At 53.3% G+C, this 16,067-nt stretch overlaps 1 protein-coding gene across 5 annotated transcripts in view; it reads right to left on the reverse strand.

Moving 5' to 3' along the window:
- The window catches only part of TTC39C (tetratricopeptide repeat domain 39C), a 54,371-nt gene that overhangs the window by 25,815 nt on the left and 12,489 nt on the right, over positions 1-16,067 (reverse strand). For 4 of the 5 annotated variants that reach the window (XM_014546156.1, XM_005874311.2, XM_014546155.1 and 1 more), the window contains exons 3-6: positions 7,200-7,252; positions 5,369-5,497; positions 2,820-2,934; positions 1-123 (exon numbers count right to left, since the gene is read on the reverse strand). In XM_014546156.1, the coding sequence (XP_014401642.1) occupies positions 1-123; positions 2,820-2,934; positions 5,369-5,497; positions 7,200-7,232 (400 nt within the window). In that variant the 5' untranslated portion in view covers positions 7,233-7,252. The remainder of the gene's footprint in view (positions 124-2,819; positions 2,935-5,368; positions 5,498-7,199; positions 7,253-16,067) is intronic. The other variant, XM_014546153.1, reaches the window with a different exon arrangement.

Raw genomic sequence — 16,067 nt, forward strand, 5'->3', positions numbered from 1 at the left:
CGGCGGGCGAGGGCTCCCCCGGCGGCCTCCTCTGGTGCAGCTCCTGCAGCGCGTTGATGTCCAGATAGCACTTGTTGTAGATCTTCCAGGCTTTCCGGAGGATCCAGCCGCCCTTTATGTACGCTGGGAGGGGAGAGCGGACAGTGAGCGCACAGGTACTGCTCCCGCACGGACAGCAGAGGGCGAGCAAGAGCGCCTCAAACCCGAGCAACACTGCATCCTTTTCATTTGGGGGGGGGGGCTTTAAAGGCCATTCTACAACTCAGGGCTGCAAACCACTAAAAAAATACTTTAGTTCTTTTTTAAAAATATGTTTTTATTGATTTCAGAGAGGAAGGGAGAGGGAGAGAGAGATGGAAGCATCAATGATGAGAGAGAATCACTGACCGGCTGCCTCCTGCACGCCCCCCACTGGGGACATGGGACATGGGACAAGCTTGGGAGAAAGCCTCTGAGAACTAGGACCTGGGGTAAGTGTGGAGCGTAATGGTCACGTCACCCTTATCCCTGCCACAGCGCCCACAGTCCACACTCAGGGACGGATTAGGAGGAGCGACTAACAGTGACCCTCTCGATGGGGAGGGGGGTGACGAACCCCACCATCCAGGTGCTCGGGGCCACGGGGACGGAGACCCTCCCAGCCCCGCCAGTGACGATGGCGAAGAACCCATGGACCGGGAGGTCGCTGTTCGATTCCGGGTCAGGACGCATGCCCGGGGGTGAGGCAGTAACAACAGTCACAGACTCACGTCTACCTGGAGCTCGGGCAGGCGTGTGCCAACCACTCACTTCTGGGCCCACCGCTGCAGGGCTGGGGGAGGGGCGCCTATAACAGACACGTCCAAGGAGTTTTTCCCCCAAGAAAATTATCCACAAAAAATGTTTTCTGCCCTGACAGGTTTGGCTCAGTGGATAGAGCGTCGGCCTGGGGACTGAAGGGTCCCGGGTTCGATTCCGGTCAAGAGCATGTACCTGGGTTGCGGGCACATCCCCAGTAGGGGGTGTGCAGGAGGCAGCCGATCGATGTTTCTCTCTCATCGATGTTTCTAACTCTCTATCCCTCTCCCTTCCTCTCTGTAAAAAATCAATAAAATATATTTTTAAAAATGTTTTCTGAGAAATGGGCCTCAGCAAAGCAGGAAATACACACTTTATGGCGTAACGACCCCGTGGGCTCTAAAAGGCGAGGGAAGCCCACTCCGGGTTATACTTGTCGTTTCAAACAAACACCGAGCCGTTCACAAAGCAAATCACCACACACACCTATTAGAGTCTGAGGTCTTCGTGCTGCCAGAACCTCACTTCGGTATCAACATCACATTCAGTAAAGGCTATGGCTGGGGGAAGGACCAAGAGCACTGCTTAAAAACCTATGAGAAGTGGGATCATAACTGATGCAGATCAGCCGCTGGGAGGATGAGAAGGCCGCTTCTCAAGGCAATTTGTGAAAGAAATACCGTACACGGGTAAAACATTTTTTTAAAAGCAAACAACACATGCATGTCCAGGAGAAACTGTTTAAATTACAGAATGGCCGGCCAGCGTAGCCCAGAGGTCAGGGTTCGATTCCCGTCAGGGCACATGCCTGGTGGCGGGCTGGATTCCCAGTGGGGGGCGTGCAGGAGGCAGCTGATCAGTGATTCTCTCTCATCCTTGATGTTTCTCTCTCGCTCTCTCCCTCTCCTTGACTCTCTAAAATCAATAAAAATGTACTTTCACAAAAAATAAATTACAGAATGTTCATGTTAAACTAATATGCTATTATTTACCACTCAAGATCTTAAAGCTACAAAATTAAAGAAAATATTTCTCTTAAACTAATTAAGAAATTAGTTTGTATCTCTCTCTAAAGGTTAAAATGTAGGTCATTCAAGTCGACTAGTAAATGTTAGTATGTGCTCAGGCCTTCAATAACGATTTCCTGAAAAAAAAAAAACACAAAAAAACAACTGGCATTTAAACCAGCTCTAAAGGTACTGTCACAACTTGACAGTACCAAGAAAAGGCCTGTCTGCCTGCCTGCCTGTCTGCCTGCCTGCCTGTCTGTCTGTCGGTGGCACTGGTGCCCCTGAGCATGGCCACTCTCTTGAGACGAGAGGATGAACAGAGACTTTGGCACTAAAAGTGACCCACGCGACACCACTCGGAACCGTGGTCCCAGTTTCCCAAGTAATAACCCGGTTACCGTGCCCCAAAGAGGTGCCACGTACTTTCTTCTTTTCTTTTTTTTAAATCCTCACCCGAGGATATGTTTCCGCTGACTTTTAGAGAGAGTGGAAGAGAGAGGGAAGGACAGAGAAACATCCATGTGGGAGAGACACATTGATGGACTGTCCCCTGCACACACCCGACCAGGGCCCGGGCCAGGGAGGAGCCTGCAACTGAGGTATGTGCCGCACGTGCCCTGGACCAGAACCGAACCCGGGGCCCTTTGGTCCACAGGCTGACGCTCTATCCACTGAGCCACACTGGACAGGGCAGTGCCACAGACTTTCAAAGGCTGAAATGCGAGGCTTCTATAATAATAAAAGTGTAATATGCTAATTAGGCCAGACGTCCTTCCGGACAACCTTCCGGACAAAGCTGGGGCTGCGAGGGAAGCCCGGGTCCCGGGTGCCTGCCGGTGGCTGGAGGAAAGCCCAGGTGTCAGCGGCCAGAGGAAAGCCCAGGTCCCGGGAGCCAGAGGGAAGCCGGTGCCGGCAGCCGGGGGAAGGAAGGCCTGCTCTTGCACGAATTTCGTGCATCGGCCTCTAGTCTTGAAAACGAGAGGATCACTGCACACTGACTAGCGAAGGCCGTTCACAAGGTGCTGCCGGTACCTGAGAGCTCCTGCTTGACGAAGGAGAGCACGGCCAGGTACACCTGGCAGTCCGCGATGATGATCTGCCGCTGCAGCCGGTCGACCATCGAGGGCGCCGACTTCCGGGCGTCCGCCTGTGGAGGGACGAAGCGCACGGTGAGTCTCCCACGAGAACGCTCCCTCCAAGCAGCCGCGAACTTATTGTGCAAAGTGGTTTCACTGAGACATGGTCGCCCGAGACGCCAAGACCACATGACCCCCCGAGCCTGGCCGCTCCTTACTGACCACGGCTGGGGCTTCATTCTGTTCACAACACAATGATCATAACCCAAAGACCAGAATCCTAACCGATCAAAACCCTGAGTTCATGGGACAAGGAAAGCCAACACAGAACTGCAGGGTTTTACCTTTTATAAAACTATGTGAGTTCCTACTTCTCCAAAATAAAAACCACTAAAGGCACAAAACATTCCCCAAAGTAGAAAGCCTGTAGGCAGCTATCCACCGTCAGGTAGGACTGATATTAGGGTTCCTTTCTTAGGTGCCCATAACTGAGATGTGATGGAAACTGGCTACATTCTCGCCTACATGTGTTAAGGAGAGACTTCCCTGGAATTAAAAGGTAGCTTTGACTGAATCACAAATAGAACCCGAAATTTAAGTCATACTCTGAGGTGATTGTATCTATAATAGTTTACATCCCTTGCTAAAAGTTGCTAACCTGTAGGTTATCTATATATATAAAAGCCTAAGCGACAGGCCAACCGGCAGACCAGCCAGTAGCTATGATGCACACTGACCACCAGGAGGCAGACACTCAACGCAGGAGCGGAAACCACAGGCATGGAAACATGGAACAGACTGATGAATCTCAGAGGAAAGGGGAGAGGGGGAGGGCAGGAAGAGATTAACCAAAGATCGTATATGCGTACTAGAGGCCTGGTGCACGGATTCGTGCACCAGTGGGGTCCCTCAGTCTGGTCTGCGGGGATCAGGCCGCAACCAGCTCTCTGAAATCCCCCAAGGGGCCCCGGACCGAGAGAGGGCGCAGGCCAGGCCGAGGGACCCCACCGGTGCATGAATCCGTGCACTGGGCCTCTAGTTTACGTATATTAGGAAATGGGTGCTGAGGACGTCAGTAATCATTGCAGGCCTTCAGAAAGAAATAAGCAAAGAGTAAAACCAAAAACCCTGCTTTTTACAAGATGTTGGTCTTTATAGTAAAGAATGTTTCTAAATGAAGAAAAATGACTCTGAAATAAGACGCTGCATTCTTAATACAAAGTAAACTTGAACAAAATAAGCAAAACAGCTTTCATCTGCTTTCACAATGATACGAGCTGATGAAATTCCTGCAAATATGACCACAGGACACACACTATGCCTGACAGAAGGACCAGTTTCCCCCTTTTCAGGATCAGCATAATCATCATGGTCACAGTTGTTCCTGATCTAGGCCCAGCAATCGTTTTTTTTTTTAAATATGTATTTTTATTGATTTCAGAGAAGAAGGGAGAGGGAGAGAGAGAGAGAAACATCCATGATGAGAGAATCATGGATCGGCTGCCTCCTGCACACCCCACACTGGGGATCGAGCCCACAACCCGGGCATGTGCCCTGACCGGGAATCAAACCATGACCTCCGGGTTCATAGGTCGAGCTCAAGCTCTGAGTCATGCTGGCCGGGCCCAGCACTCATTGTTTTGTTTGCTTAGCAAAAGTCAGTCTAATCCTTTGCTGGTAATAACATCTACTCTGCATGTTGCTGGAAGGGCTAACGAGTTCCTGTGTGTGAAAAAGCTCTTTACATTGCAAGGACCCGTCACCAAGGTTAGTTATTAACACACGTGCTGGGCAGGACCAGATACTGCAGATAGACATGCAAATGCGCGGACCGCCTAGCGAGGGAATGCCACCTCGCTGTGCATTGCAGGAATGCTCTGAGGGACAAAGTGCCAGGACCAGTGGGGCCTGGAGCAGACACCCAGCAGGGCTCGGGGCCCGGGCCAGGGTCCTTGTAGGAAATGACTTCTCGGAAGAGGGATGAGTACAAACCAGGTCAGAGGGGAGAATGGCCCTGCCGGTGGCTCAGTGGTTAGAGCGTTGGCCTGCGCACTGGAGAGTCTCGGGTTCGATTCCCGGTCAAGGGCACATACCTGGGATGCAGGATTGATCCCCAGCCCCAGGTTGGGGTCGGTGCAGGAGGCAACCAATAGATGTGTCTCTCTCACATCGATGTTTCTCTCTCCCTTTCCCTCTCTCTCTCTCTCTCTCTCTCTCTCCAAAAATCAATGGAAAAATATCCAAAACAAAACCCTCAAAACAAAACAAGGAATATATTTTATAATAACCAGAAGCCTTAAGAAACAAGTAATGCATTCAGTCATGCTCTAAACACCAAATCCGCGTAAATGAGCAGCGTCCGAAACGAGGGGCCCACGGTCCGTAACTAAAGACTCGGCACTGCCGAAACCGGTTTGGCTCAGTGGATAGAGCGTCGGCCTGCGGACTGAAAGGTCCCAGGTTCGATTCCGGTCAAGGGCATGTACCTGGAGACTCGGCACTCACGTTCTTCTTAATTTTATTCTTGATGGTTTCGATCACGCCCGCCTCCTCGCTCTCGCACAGCTTCTCTGTCGTTCTTAAGTCATCACACGCCAACTGCATTTTTTCCTCCTCAAATGTCATCATGGCATTCTTCCAGGGGAGAAACGGGGAGAGAATGGATGAATCAGGAAGCGTGTGAAAATTTACACCGAGTTATCACAGCAAAACTCCAAACTACAAAAACATGTAAATTATCCGTCGCAAGTAAAAGAGTCAGGACGTTGCATCATATCCTATCCGTTTACAAACAGCGACAACACCAGCACCTCCGCATGAAACGAGAAAACACCTCTATTGCACCGGCACGAAGAAACACATGGAAGCAAATGCCAGGCACCTGCTGTTCTACAATTTTACTTTTAGTTATAAACACGGTGACAAAAGCCCTGTGTCATGTCTGACGGGCCCACTTAGTTCAGCTTTTATAACAGAGTCTCGCTGGTAAGTACATTCTTCCCACCCAGGAACACTGCCCCATCGGGTACCGCACAGAAACCCGAATGAGACCACGGGCAGGAGTTCTGTGAAAGGCAGTGTTTCCTGGGACCACGGTTCCAACGGGCTCACGGACGGAACCCAGACTGTCCACAGCGAACACGCCCCGGACAGGTTTGCAGGCCGCCGGCTGGCGACCGCTGCTTTAGGCCACGTGTGACTGGGTGGGGCGATCCCTTCCCCGCTGGACACCTGCCCTTTCCACCCCGTAGAACTGAGGTTTCCGAGGTGCACGGGCTACGGGGGCAGAGCCAGCCACGGGGTTCTGGAAGGATCCAAGGAGGCAGATCACTGTGAGCTCTGCAGTCCCGTCACACTCACAGCCCGCCTGGCATCCCAGGCCTCCTCAGCACGACCAACCCGTTTCCAATCCAGCCAAACCAGACACAGCCCCCCGCCGCGTCTCCCCACCCCCCTCCCCTTCCCAACCAACCTCGTCACGGCCTCGGCCGCCCCAGCCCCTTCCCTCAGGCTCGAATCCCACCCGCCCAGGACCGTGCTCCTGAAAGAAGGCAACTGTTTTCTCGCAAACAGAAGACCCTGAAAACTCCGTTGTCTTCCCCGGCGATACGAGAAAACGGCGCACACAAACACCAGGCCCCCGGAGCCGGGCTGGACCCTGGGCCCGCGCCCGGTGGCTGCTGTCTGTCTTCCTAAATCCCGGATCTAAATGCTTCCTCTATTTCATTCCTATTGGTCGCTACTTGGGGCTTTTTTTCTTCTCTTTTCTGTTATAATTCCATGATGGCTTTTCAAGAAATTAAGTTTGAAAGCAGTTTAGGGGATGTTCCTGAAAAATAAAAGCATCGCATTTCCTAGATTGCGATTTACTTTCAAACCAGCGGCGACCTCGGCCCTCAATTCCTGAGATTAAATGACACTTGAAAACGCACCAGCACCCAACGGCCTCGGCTCTGCTAGCGTCACTGCCTCCGGCCCACATTTACTCAGTAATTTCAGAGCAAACCTGTATTATTCAAAGTCTCTGATTTTTTCTCATTCAAATGCAGTTTTAATTTTTGGAAAGATATCTCAATAACTACATTTTCACTTAAAACGAATTTTGGTTGGGAAAATGGGAATGCGCTACGAGATACAAGCATCTTCTTTCTAAAATGAGGAGAAATGAAGTTTTCTTACAGGTGTTGGCTAACAGGCAAAACTCTTTACTGCAGTATTGAACTCCCCAGGGTCCCTCACAATCGTGCGTCTGCAGCAGGAGCCACGGAAGCACATACTAACATACTAGCCGTTATATGTTCACCGCCTCACGCAGGACCTCCCCACGTCAACTTACCAGAAAACTGACAAAGCTGGCTCCAAAGCTCATTAAGGGGCTATGATTTCTGTTAAAAAAACAAAATAGGAATAATTAACAACATTTGCGAGGCAGGGATCTCGACACAGTCCTACTGGCGGGAGAGAAGGGAAGGGCTTCGAGCAGCTGGACTTGCCCCGAGAGGAAAGTTAGAGACGTGGGAGGTCACTGGTCTGTGGAGACGCCCCCCTCTCACCCCCCCTTCAGCACCAGGGAGACAAGAAAGTCGAATCGTAAGAGGGGCTGCCTTCGTGAGCCAGCCCACCACCCGCAAATACATGTCCAAACCGAGGCAGTTAACATTCGTTTTAAAAATGCAAAACATGCCCGGCCAGCACGGCTCAGCGGTTGAGCGCTGACCCAGGAACCAGGAGGTCAGGGTTCAGTTCCTGGTCAGGGCACAGGCCCGGGTTGTGGGCTCGATCCCCACTGGGGGGTGTGCAGGAGGCAGCCGATCAATGACTTCCTCATCAATGTTTCTCTCTATCCCGCTCCTTTCCTCTCTCTCTAAAAGTCAATAAAAATATATTTTTTAAAGTAAAAAAAACAAAAAGGCAAAATGTGTTCAAAACTTTATACACATAAAACAAGGACCATTCTTAGAGTGGACTGCAGGGTTTTACCGCGGGTCCACGCCCCGCAACCCCACTCTCCCCTCCCAAAGAACTCTCAGAGTCAGTCACCCTCCGCCCCCCGCCCCGGCTCCCCCCACTGATGCCCGGTCCCTCCCCAATTTCACGTGCGAGCAAATAGGAAACCAAATCAAACATTCCCAGTTCAACTTCAGGAACACACCCGTTCTGCTTTAAGTTCACAACCACCCCTAGATGTGCACTGAGAGGAAAAGCAAGTTCTAACTGCCTTCTGACGGGAAAGTAATCCTGCCAGCCTTTTAATTATATGAATAATGTGGATACGTGTTGGAACACGGGACCTGGGACTTGATTGGACAACGTTCTGCACTTTGGAAGATGCAGGCATTTTTCAAAATAAACAGTTAAAAACAAACACAAAAAAGCTCCCCAATATGCCTTAGGAGCCCTTTGATTTCTTCTTGTTGAAAAGGAACCACCAGTAATAAAATGGCTCTATTTCTCTCTGTGTGTCAGGACGTCCCCAAAGGTAGAAAAACTGTTGAGAATACAAAGAAGCAATTGCCTGTTTCTAAATGTACTACCTTCCCGTGGAAACCGAAAACGAAGTTTCTCCAGGATATTAAACACTGGACGGACAGAGACACTGTTCCCCGAAGCCAAAAGGCGGAAACAACCCAAGATGGACGAGTAGATGGACTGTGGTCTAAACAGGGGTGGGCAAAGGTAGGTTTACATTTTTTAAAAATATATTTCTATTGATCTCAGAGAGGAAGGGAGAGGGAGAGAGCGATAGAAACATCCATGATGAGAATCATTGACCGGCTGCCTCCTGCACGCCCCCCACTGGGGATGGAGCCCACAACCTGGGCCTATGCCCTTGACCCAATCATACCTGGGACCCTCCAGTCCGCAGGCCAACGCTCTATCCCTGAGCCAAGCCGCTAGGGCTAGATTTCTATCTGTTCCTTCTCTGTCTTAAGTCATGCACACAGATAACCGACTCTCTCATCTCCACAAATGCCAATAGCAGGTGGAGCCAGCACTGATAGCACCTTGCAGAGACCGTCCAAACCGCACGTTATCGACAACCTAAAGCGCCTTCCGCCCGCCCGCGTGGCTCGGCGCCGAGCATGGACCCAGGAGGTCACTGGTTCTATTCACAGTCAGGCACGCGCCCAGGTGTTGGGCTCGATCCCCAGTAGGGGGCGTGCAGGAGGCAGCCGAAGGATGCGTTTCTCTCACATCGATGTTTCTCTCTGTCCTCCCCTCTCTCTTCCACTCTCTAAGAATCAATGGAGAAATATCCTCGGGTGAGGATTAACAATAAATGAATGAATAAATAAGACCGGAAGCAGGGAGGTATGGCACAGACTGACATGCCTCGGGGTGGGGTGGGGGGACTTACATACTTAGAGGCATAGCCATGGGCACGGGAATAAACTGGTGAAGACCTGGGGGGGCAGAGGGTGGGAGGAGGAGGTAAGGGGGAAAGTGGGAGCTCTCTGCAATGCTGTCCACAATGAAAACATATATTAAATAGATAAATAGATAAATAAATGCGGAGTAAGCAACCCCTCCTGGAAGGACGGGCCTGCTCCTCACCATGTCCCGCCCCCGACGCTCGCCGGCTCCCTCTGTAATAACGACCGTTTTCCTGTCGGACGGAGGAACCGCCTGTGTCCCTGCCTCTGAGGTTCTGAAGTTCTTGAGCAAGCTATCTGCAATGCTATCCACAATGAAAACATATATTAAATAAACAAATAAATAAATTCGGAGTAAGCCACCCCTCCTGGAAGGACGGGCCTGCTCCTCACCATGTCCCGCCCCCGACGCTCGCCAGCTCCCTCTGTAATAACGACCGTTTTCCTGTCGGACGGAGGAACCGCCTGTGTCCCTGCCTCTGAGGTTCTGAAGTTCTTGAGCAAGAAGGAAGGGATGGGGACAGCGCCCGGCTGGGGGAGGGCTGAGGCGCCGACCATCACCACCGCCCACACCTCAACCTTCAGACCAAGCGCCAGGAGGTGGCGTCTCTTCTCACAGAGCAAATGGACGAGTGATTTTACATAGAAACATGCTTTGCATCTGTGTGGGGGACGGGTGCTAATGGGACCTATTCTGACTGCTTCACAGCAGATACAAATGTTGGGTCATAATGTTACGTGTCCACACCTCAATTTAAAACAACACGCATGCATGCGAAGGGACTGTTCAGAACTTGGAACGAACGGCACCCCCGGGACAAGAAGGGTTTAGTGGGGACTGGACCGGTCCCCGCGTTAGCCCTCGAAGACCTTAGGGACCCAGATGCGACCTGCTGGCGAACGGCACACACGGATTAACTCAGGGAGCAGACCAGGAGGCGGAGGAGACACAGGGCCGAGTTCCTCCCGCAACCCCAGCCCCTCGCGGGGAGAGCGGCGCCCGGCAGCGTTTTGAAATAACAGAGAAACTCATCTCTGCGACCCACTCGCCGACTTCCTGTACTTCCCTTCTACGCTCTCCTCCGGGTCCCCCTGCTGCCCCGGCCGGGGAGGAAGGCCCCTGGCCCAGGACTCTGGGTGTGAAATCCGTACTTCGGGCCGAAGCTGCCAGTGCCAAAGGCCTGACCTTGGTCACGTGACGGGTTTGGGGATCCACCAGGTTCTGTGTGACCAGAGCAGAGGGTGTCCAGGCTTCACGCTGCTTCTCTCCCCTCCTCATCCTCACCCATCACTCACTCCGACCTCCTCTCACCTCCCGTGGAGGGACGGAGCCGGCCATCTGCTGTCAACGAGCACGCGTGACGGACGCACGGCACACGGGTTCTTCTAAGGGCGACACCTTGAATGTGTGTTTCTACACTCACACACTCACACACACACACTCACTCTCACACACACTCACACACACACACTCACACACACACACACTCACACACACATTCACACACACACACACACACACACACACTCACACACACACATACACACACACTCACAGACACGCACACACACGCTCACACACACTCACACACACACACTCACACACACACTCACTCACACGCTCACACACACGCTCTCACACACGGTCACACACACTCACTCACTCACACACACACTCACACACACACTCACTCACACGCTCTCACACACACACACTCTCATACACACACACACTCACAGACACTCACACACACTCACCCTCACACACACACACTCACACACACACTCACTCACACGCTCTCACACACACACTCACAGACACGCGCACACACACTCTTACACACACTCACACACACACACACACACTCACACACACACTCACACACACACACACCTCTGCACTGGCTCTCCCTTTCTCTGACCATTTCCTACACCTGCATTCCCCTGTTCTGCGGCAGCTGCGTTTTGGAAGAACCCCCTGCAGGCACGCGAGTCCTTCATGAATGTTTAAGCGGGACCTTTTCAGACAGGGCAGTAGTTGATAACAATAGTTGAGCCTTTTTCCAAACCCACCACGGAGCTGAAAAGAAGGGAAACAACAGCAGCGTGATTCCCGGCTACCCGGCCGGCCCCTCACAGCATCTCTGCTTCTCCGAGCGCCTCCTTTTCTGCTGCTTCTGCACCTACGGGCTGTCCATGGACTCTGGCGGCGAGTGGCCACGTCCTGGAGAAACGGTGGGGGCTGCGAGCTCTCCCGGTCTCCAGGGGACAGAGGCTCAGATAGACACCACGGCCCGGCGCTCACGCACGCCCAGTCCTTCCAGGAGCACCGCTGTCTGAAGCAGAGGAATATTCTAGGCCTCGGCTCACAGGGTCCCTGGCACAGCTCTTCCCTGCTGCTGTTGCACCAACCAGGTCCTAATTCTGTATCCTATTCCCGCCATTTCTCCTCAATGGACTTTCACTATAACCACGACATGCTTCTTGTTTCAGCGAACACGGACAAGATTAATAATACCCACAGGCAGGAATCGGTGGGAATCCACCCTCCACCTTCCCGGTCTCCTTCCCCTTCCCACCTCCACCTCCTTCCAATGGAACTCACTCACTCCTTCCCCATGATGGTGCTCAGCTGGGCTGCACGCTGCTCCCCCATGGCTGCAGGCTGCGGGCCCTGGACCTGTCTCCCAGCCTCCCCACCTGCTGCCTGACTGTGCGCACCCGTGGCCGGGCCCCGTGTGAGTCCACAGGCGGCCGCCACGCAGGCGTGAGAGTGTGTACGTAGGAGGGTGAACGTGGACTAGAGCAGCATGAGCGTGTACAGGTGTGCATGTCCTTGGGCCCACGCGGCCCGAGCGGTCCCCGCCTCTGGGACCAAGTGCATGATGGGGCTCAGCAGCAGCAGCACGAGGACCATGGTCACCAGGGGGCGGTGGCGACGTTCGGAAATCCCGCCCATGGCATGAGAGCCCCCATTGTGCACACGTTTCCCTCCCACGGGGATTATGTCTGAGTGACGCAGCCCAGACTCCCACGAATTCAGAATGGCCGTCAGGGAAGCGGCTTCTATGAGGAGCCATTTCTCATCAGGTCGCTGCTCAAACGTCTATCTTCCTAGTCACGTGGCGAGAGAATGAAGCTCCCCTTTAATAAAAATGTTATTGTTCCTCTAGATACAAAGTGTTCCTATTGTTCCAAGCTGAGCAGTAGGATCCTGGAAGGTTTGCGAGCATCCTGGAAGGGCTGGTCTGTGACAAGACAGCCCAAGAAAGGAGGGAACCACCGCTCTCCCTCCCAGACACCCCACCCCCACCCCCACCCCAGGAAGTGCCCGCGCGGTCCTGCAGCAACCATTCAACTAGGGAACAGGAAGTTTCTAATGCGTAACAGGATCTAAATCTTTCTAATGCAACATGGGAGGCTAACTTTATTTTTAAATATGTTTTAATATTGATTTCAGAGAGAGGGAGGGAGAGGGAGAGACAGAAACACGAGAGAGAATCATGGATCAGCTGCCTCCTGCACGCTCCCTACTGGGGATCAGGCCCGGAAACCCCGGGCTGTGCCCTGACTGGGAACCGAACCAGCGATCTCCTGGTGCCTGGGTGGATGCTGAACCCCCTGAGCCATGCCAGCCGGGCAACTTTAATGTCAAAGCAACCTTCACCCAGGACTCTCCTACTCAGACTCCATCATCGGAAGAAAGCACAGGGAGGGCAGGGCAGGCACGGAGTAAAAGCAGCCGGTGTCTGCCCCGTTCTCCACCGCACCGGCCCCCACGGAGTCTTCCTTCCACGCTAACCACACACCACGACGCCTGCTGGAGCCATGCCAGCCGGGCTAACTTTAATGTCAAAGCAACCTTCACCCAGGACACTCTCCATCATCGGGCGAAAGCACAGGCAGGGCAGGGCAGGCACGGAGTAAAAGCAGCCGGTGTCTGCCCCGTTCTCCACCGCACCGGCCCCCACGGAGTCTTCCTTCCACTCTAACCACACACCACGACGCCTGCTGCTCCCGTCCGCTGGCCGGGAAGCCCTGAGACACCCAGTCAGCCCCCACAGAGGCGGCGGGAATGCGGAGAGGATATGGCTGCTCCTGTCCTCCCCTAAAGAGAGTGTAAACGGCTGGAAAACAAGGTCGAAGGGCGAACTAAAAATCTGATCACCTTGGGAGACAGGCAGACGGTATAGCGAGAAGAGCCCTTGATCTGGAACCACAGTGCTGGGTCCTGGTCCGTGATAAGCATGGAAACAAGTCCCCGAGGGAAACTCAGGATGAAACGCCCCTCACTAGAGCCGCGCCAACTGGGGCTGCACCCCACTAGAGCTGCACCCCACTAGAGCCGCACCCACTGGAGCCGCACCCCACTATAGCCACACCCACTGGAGCCGCACCCACTGGAGCCGCACCCCACTATAGCCACACCCACTGGAGCCGCACCCCCCCTAGAGCCGCACCCCACTAGAGCCGCACCCCAGTATAGCAGCACCCCCCTAGACCCCCAACCAGAGCAGCACCCCACTAGAGCCGCACCCCCCTAGAGCTGCACCAACTGGGGCTGCACCCCACTATAGCAGCACCCCACTATAGCCGCACCCCACTAGAGCTGCACCAACTGGGGTTGCACCCCACTATAGCCGCACCCCACTAGAGCTGCACCCCACTGGAGCCTCCCCCCACTAGAGCTGCACCCACTGGAGCCGCACCCACTAGAACCGCACCCCACTAGAGCTGCACCCCATTAGAGCTGCACCCCAATGGAGCCGTCCCCAGAACACTGGGAACACGAGGAAACGTGCCCAGCAGCGCGCCTGGCAGAGAACAGGTAGGATGCTGTTTCCTTATTTATCTTCCGCTCCCATTTCCAAATACAGAGCAGCACCGGGAACACAGTGACAGGCCTGCAGTACTGACGCCGTGTCAGATGGGTGCTGGGCGTATGGGGGGGTCACTTCATTAGGTATGTAAGTATCTAACCACCATGTGGTGCACCTCACATTATGTGTCAGATGGGTGCTGGGCGTATGGGGGGTCACTTCATTAGGTATGTAAGTATCTAACCACCATGTGGTGCACCTCACATTATGTATCAGATGGGTGCTGGGCGTATGGGGGGGGGGTCACTTCATAAAGTATGTAAGTATCTAACCACCATGTGGTGCACCTCACATTATGTGTCAACTGTGACTGAGAAATAAAATGCAAGCAGGTAGCTCTTACCTACAAAATGCAAGTCCTCCTTGGACACCTTCCCCTTCCCTCACCCCCCACAGACTCACCCGCCCAGAAACACCTTTCAAAGTGCGTCTCTTTGAGGGCAGTTGTGGACAAGTCTTCCTATAACTCACCACCTGCCCTTATCACCATTGCATACGATTGTCTGGATAAAATGTAACAGCAGAAACAGTTATTTCACGCTTTCAGGAGACAAGAACCGGGGGTAATACATAAGTACTATTCTACAGCGGTTTAGAAAAAAAATGGTCATCTCTATATATAAAAGCCTAAGCGACCGAACAACCGGTCGCTATAACGTGCACTGACCACCAGGGGACAGATGCTCAACGCATAGGCTCGGGCTCCCTCCTGTCTGGATCGGGCCTGCGGGGATCAGGCCGAAACTGGCTACCCGACATCCTCCGAGGGGTCCCGCATTATGAGAGGGCGCAGGCCAGGCCAAGGGACCCCACCAGGATTCGTGCACCAGCCTCTAGTTAAAAATAAGCAGCATAGGACATTTCAAAGCAAGTGGTATCAAGACATACAAACAACGTATCTTGGTCAGCAACCAAAGAGAGTAAGCTGGACTCCAAGACCTTCTCCCGCCCTCTCTCCTGCCACACAAACCGGGTCCAAAAAAGAAAAGCGCAGCCCAAGCTGGTGTGGCTCAGTGGATAGAGCGTCAGCCTGTGGACTGAAAGGTCCCGAGTTCGATTCCAGCCAAGGGCACATACCTCGGCTGCAGGCTCCTCCCTGCCAGGGCCCTGGTCTTGTGCGGGAGGCAACCAACCAAAGTCATCACTATCTCTGTCTTTCCCGCTCTCTTCCACGCTCTCTGCAAATCGCTGGGGAAATACCTCAGGTGAGGTCAGAGCTCGGTGCACGAACACTCGGATTTTACCCTTGTTTTCATGACACGTGTTCGCAGGGGACCACACATCTGTACAAGAGACGTGGGAAGCCTGAGTCTTCACATCCGTTCTGCACTCACAGCCTCGCTAGAACGCTGGCTTGAAAGCGGGCGGCTCGCTTTAAAAGTGAAGTGTTCTGAGTGAAGCTGAGAAGTTCTCATTTCCAGGTTAAAAAATGTACTTGAAAGAAAAACGTCTTTAGTGGGAAGTTTAGGGCTGAGAGCGCTTTGCTGTGCCATGAGGACTGTGGGAGCTTGGATGAGGCCTGAAAATCTGCAGCAGCCGCATGCATCTCTCCCTCTTTCTCTCTCTCTCTCTCTCTCTCCCCCCCTCTCGTTTTCCCGCAGCCTGGCTCCCAATCACAGTTGCACATCTTCCCTCTGGTTCCTACCCAACCGGCGGGTCTAAAGTGAGAGGCACATGACCCTGAAACACGTACAGGGAAGCAGCCAACCAACATCCTGGCAAAGGACAAATCACAAACTTGCTCCCTGAGCCAGGCTCCTCCCCCTGCAGGCTCCTCCCCCTGCAGGCTCCCCCCCCTCAGAGAAAGCGGCCAGGACGCAGCTCTCCTTCCCTCGTTAAAAGACGATAAGAAAACAGTCAGCTCAGCACACGTGTGGTTCCCTCCCTCTCGCATGTGTTAGCGCCCATGTCCCTCCTCCTGACCGCGGTGCGCGCTGGCAGCACGGGCAC

The sequence above is a fragment of the Myotis brandtii genome, unplaced genomic scaffold (genome assembly GCF_000412655.1).
Source record: "Myotis brandtii unplaced genomic scaffold, ASM41265v1 scaffold433, whole genome shotgun sequence".
NCBI classification, from domain to species: domain Eukaryota; kingdom Metazoa; phylum Chordata; class Mammalia; order Chiroptera; family Vespertilionidae; genus Myotis; species Myotis brandtii.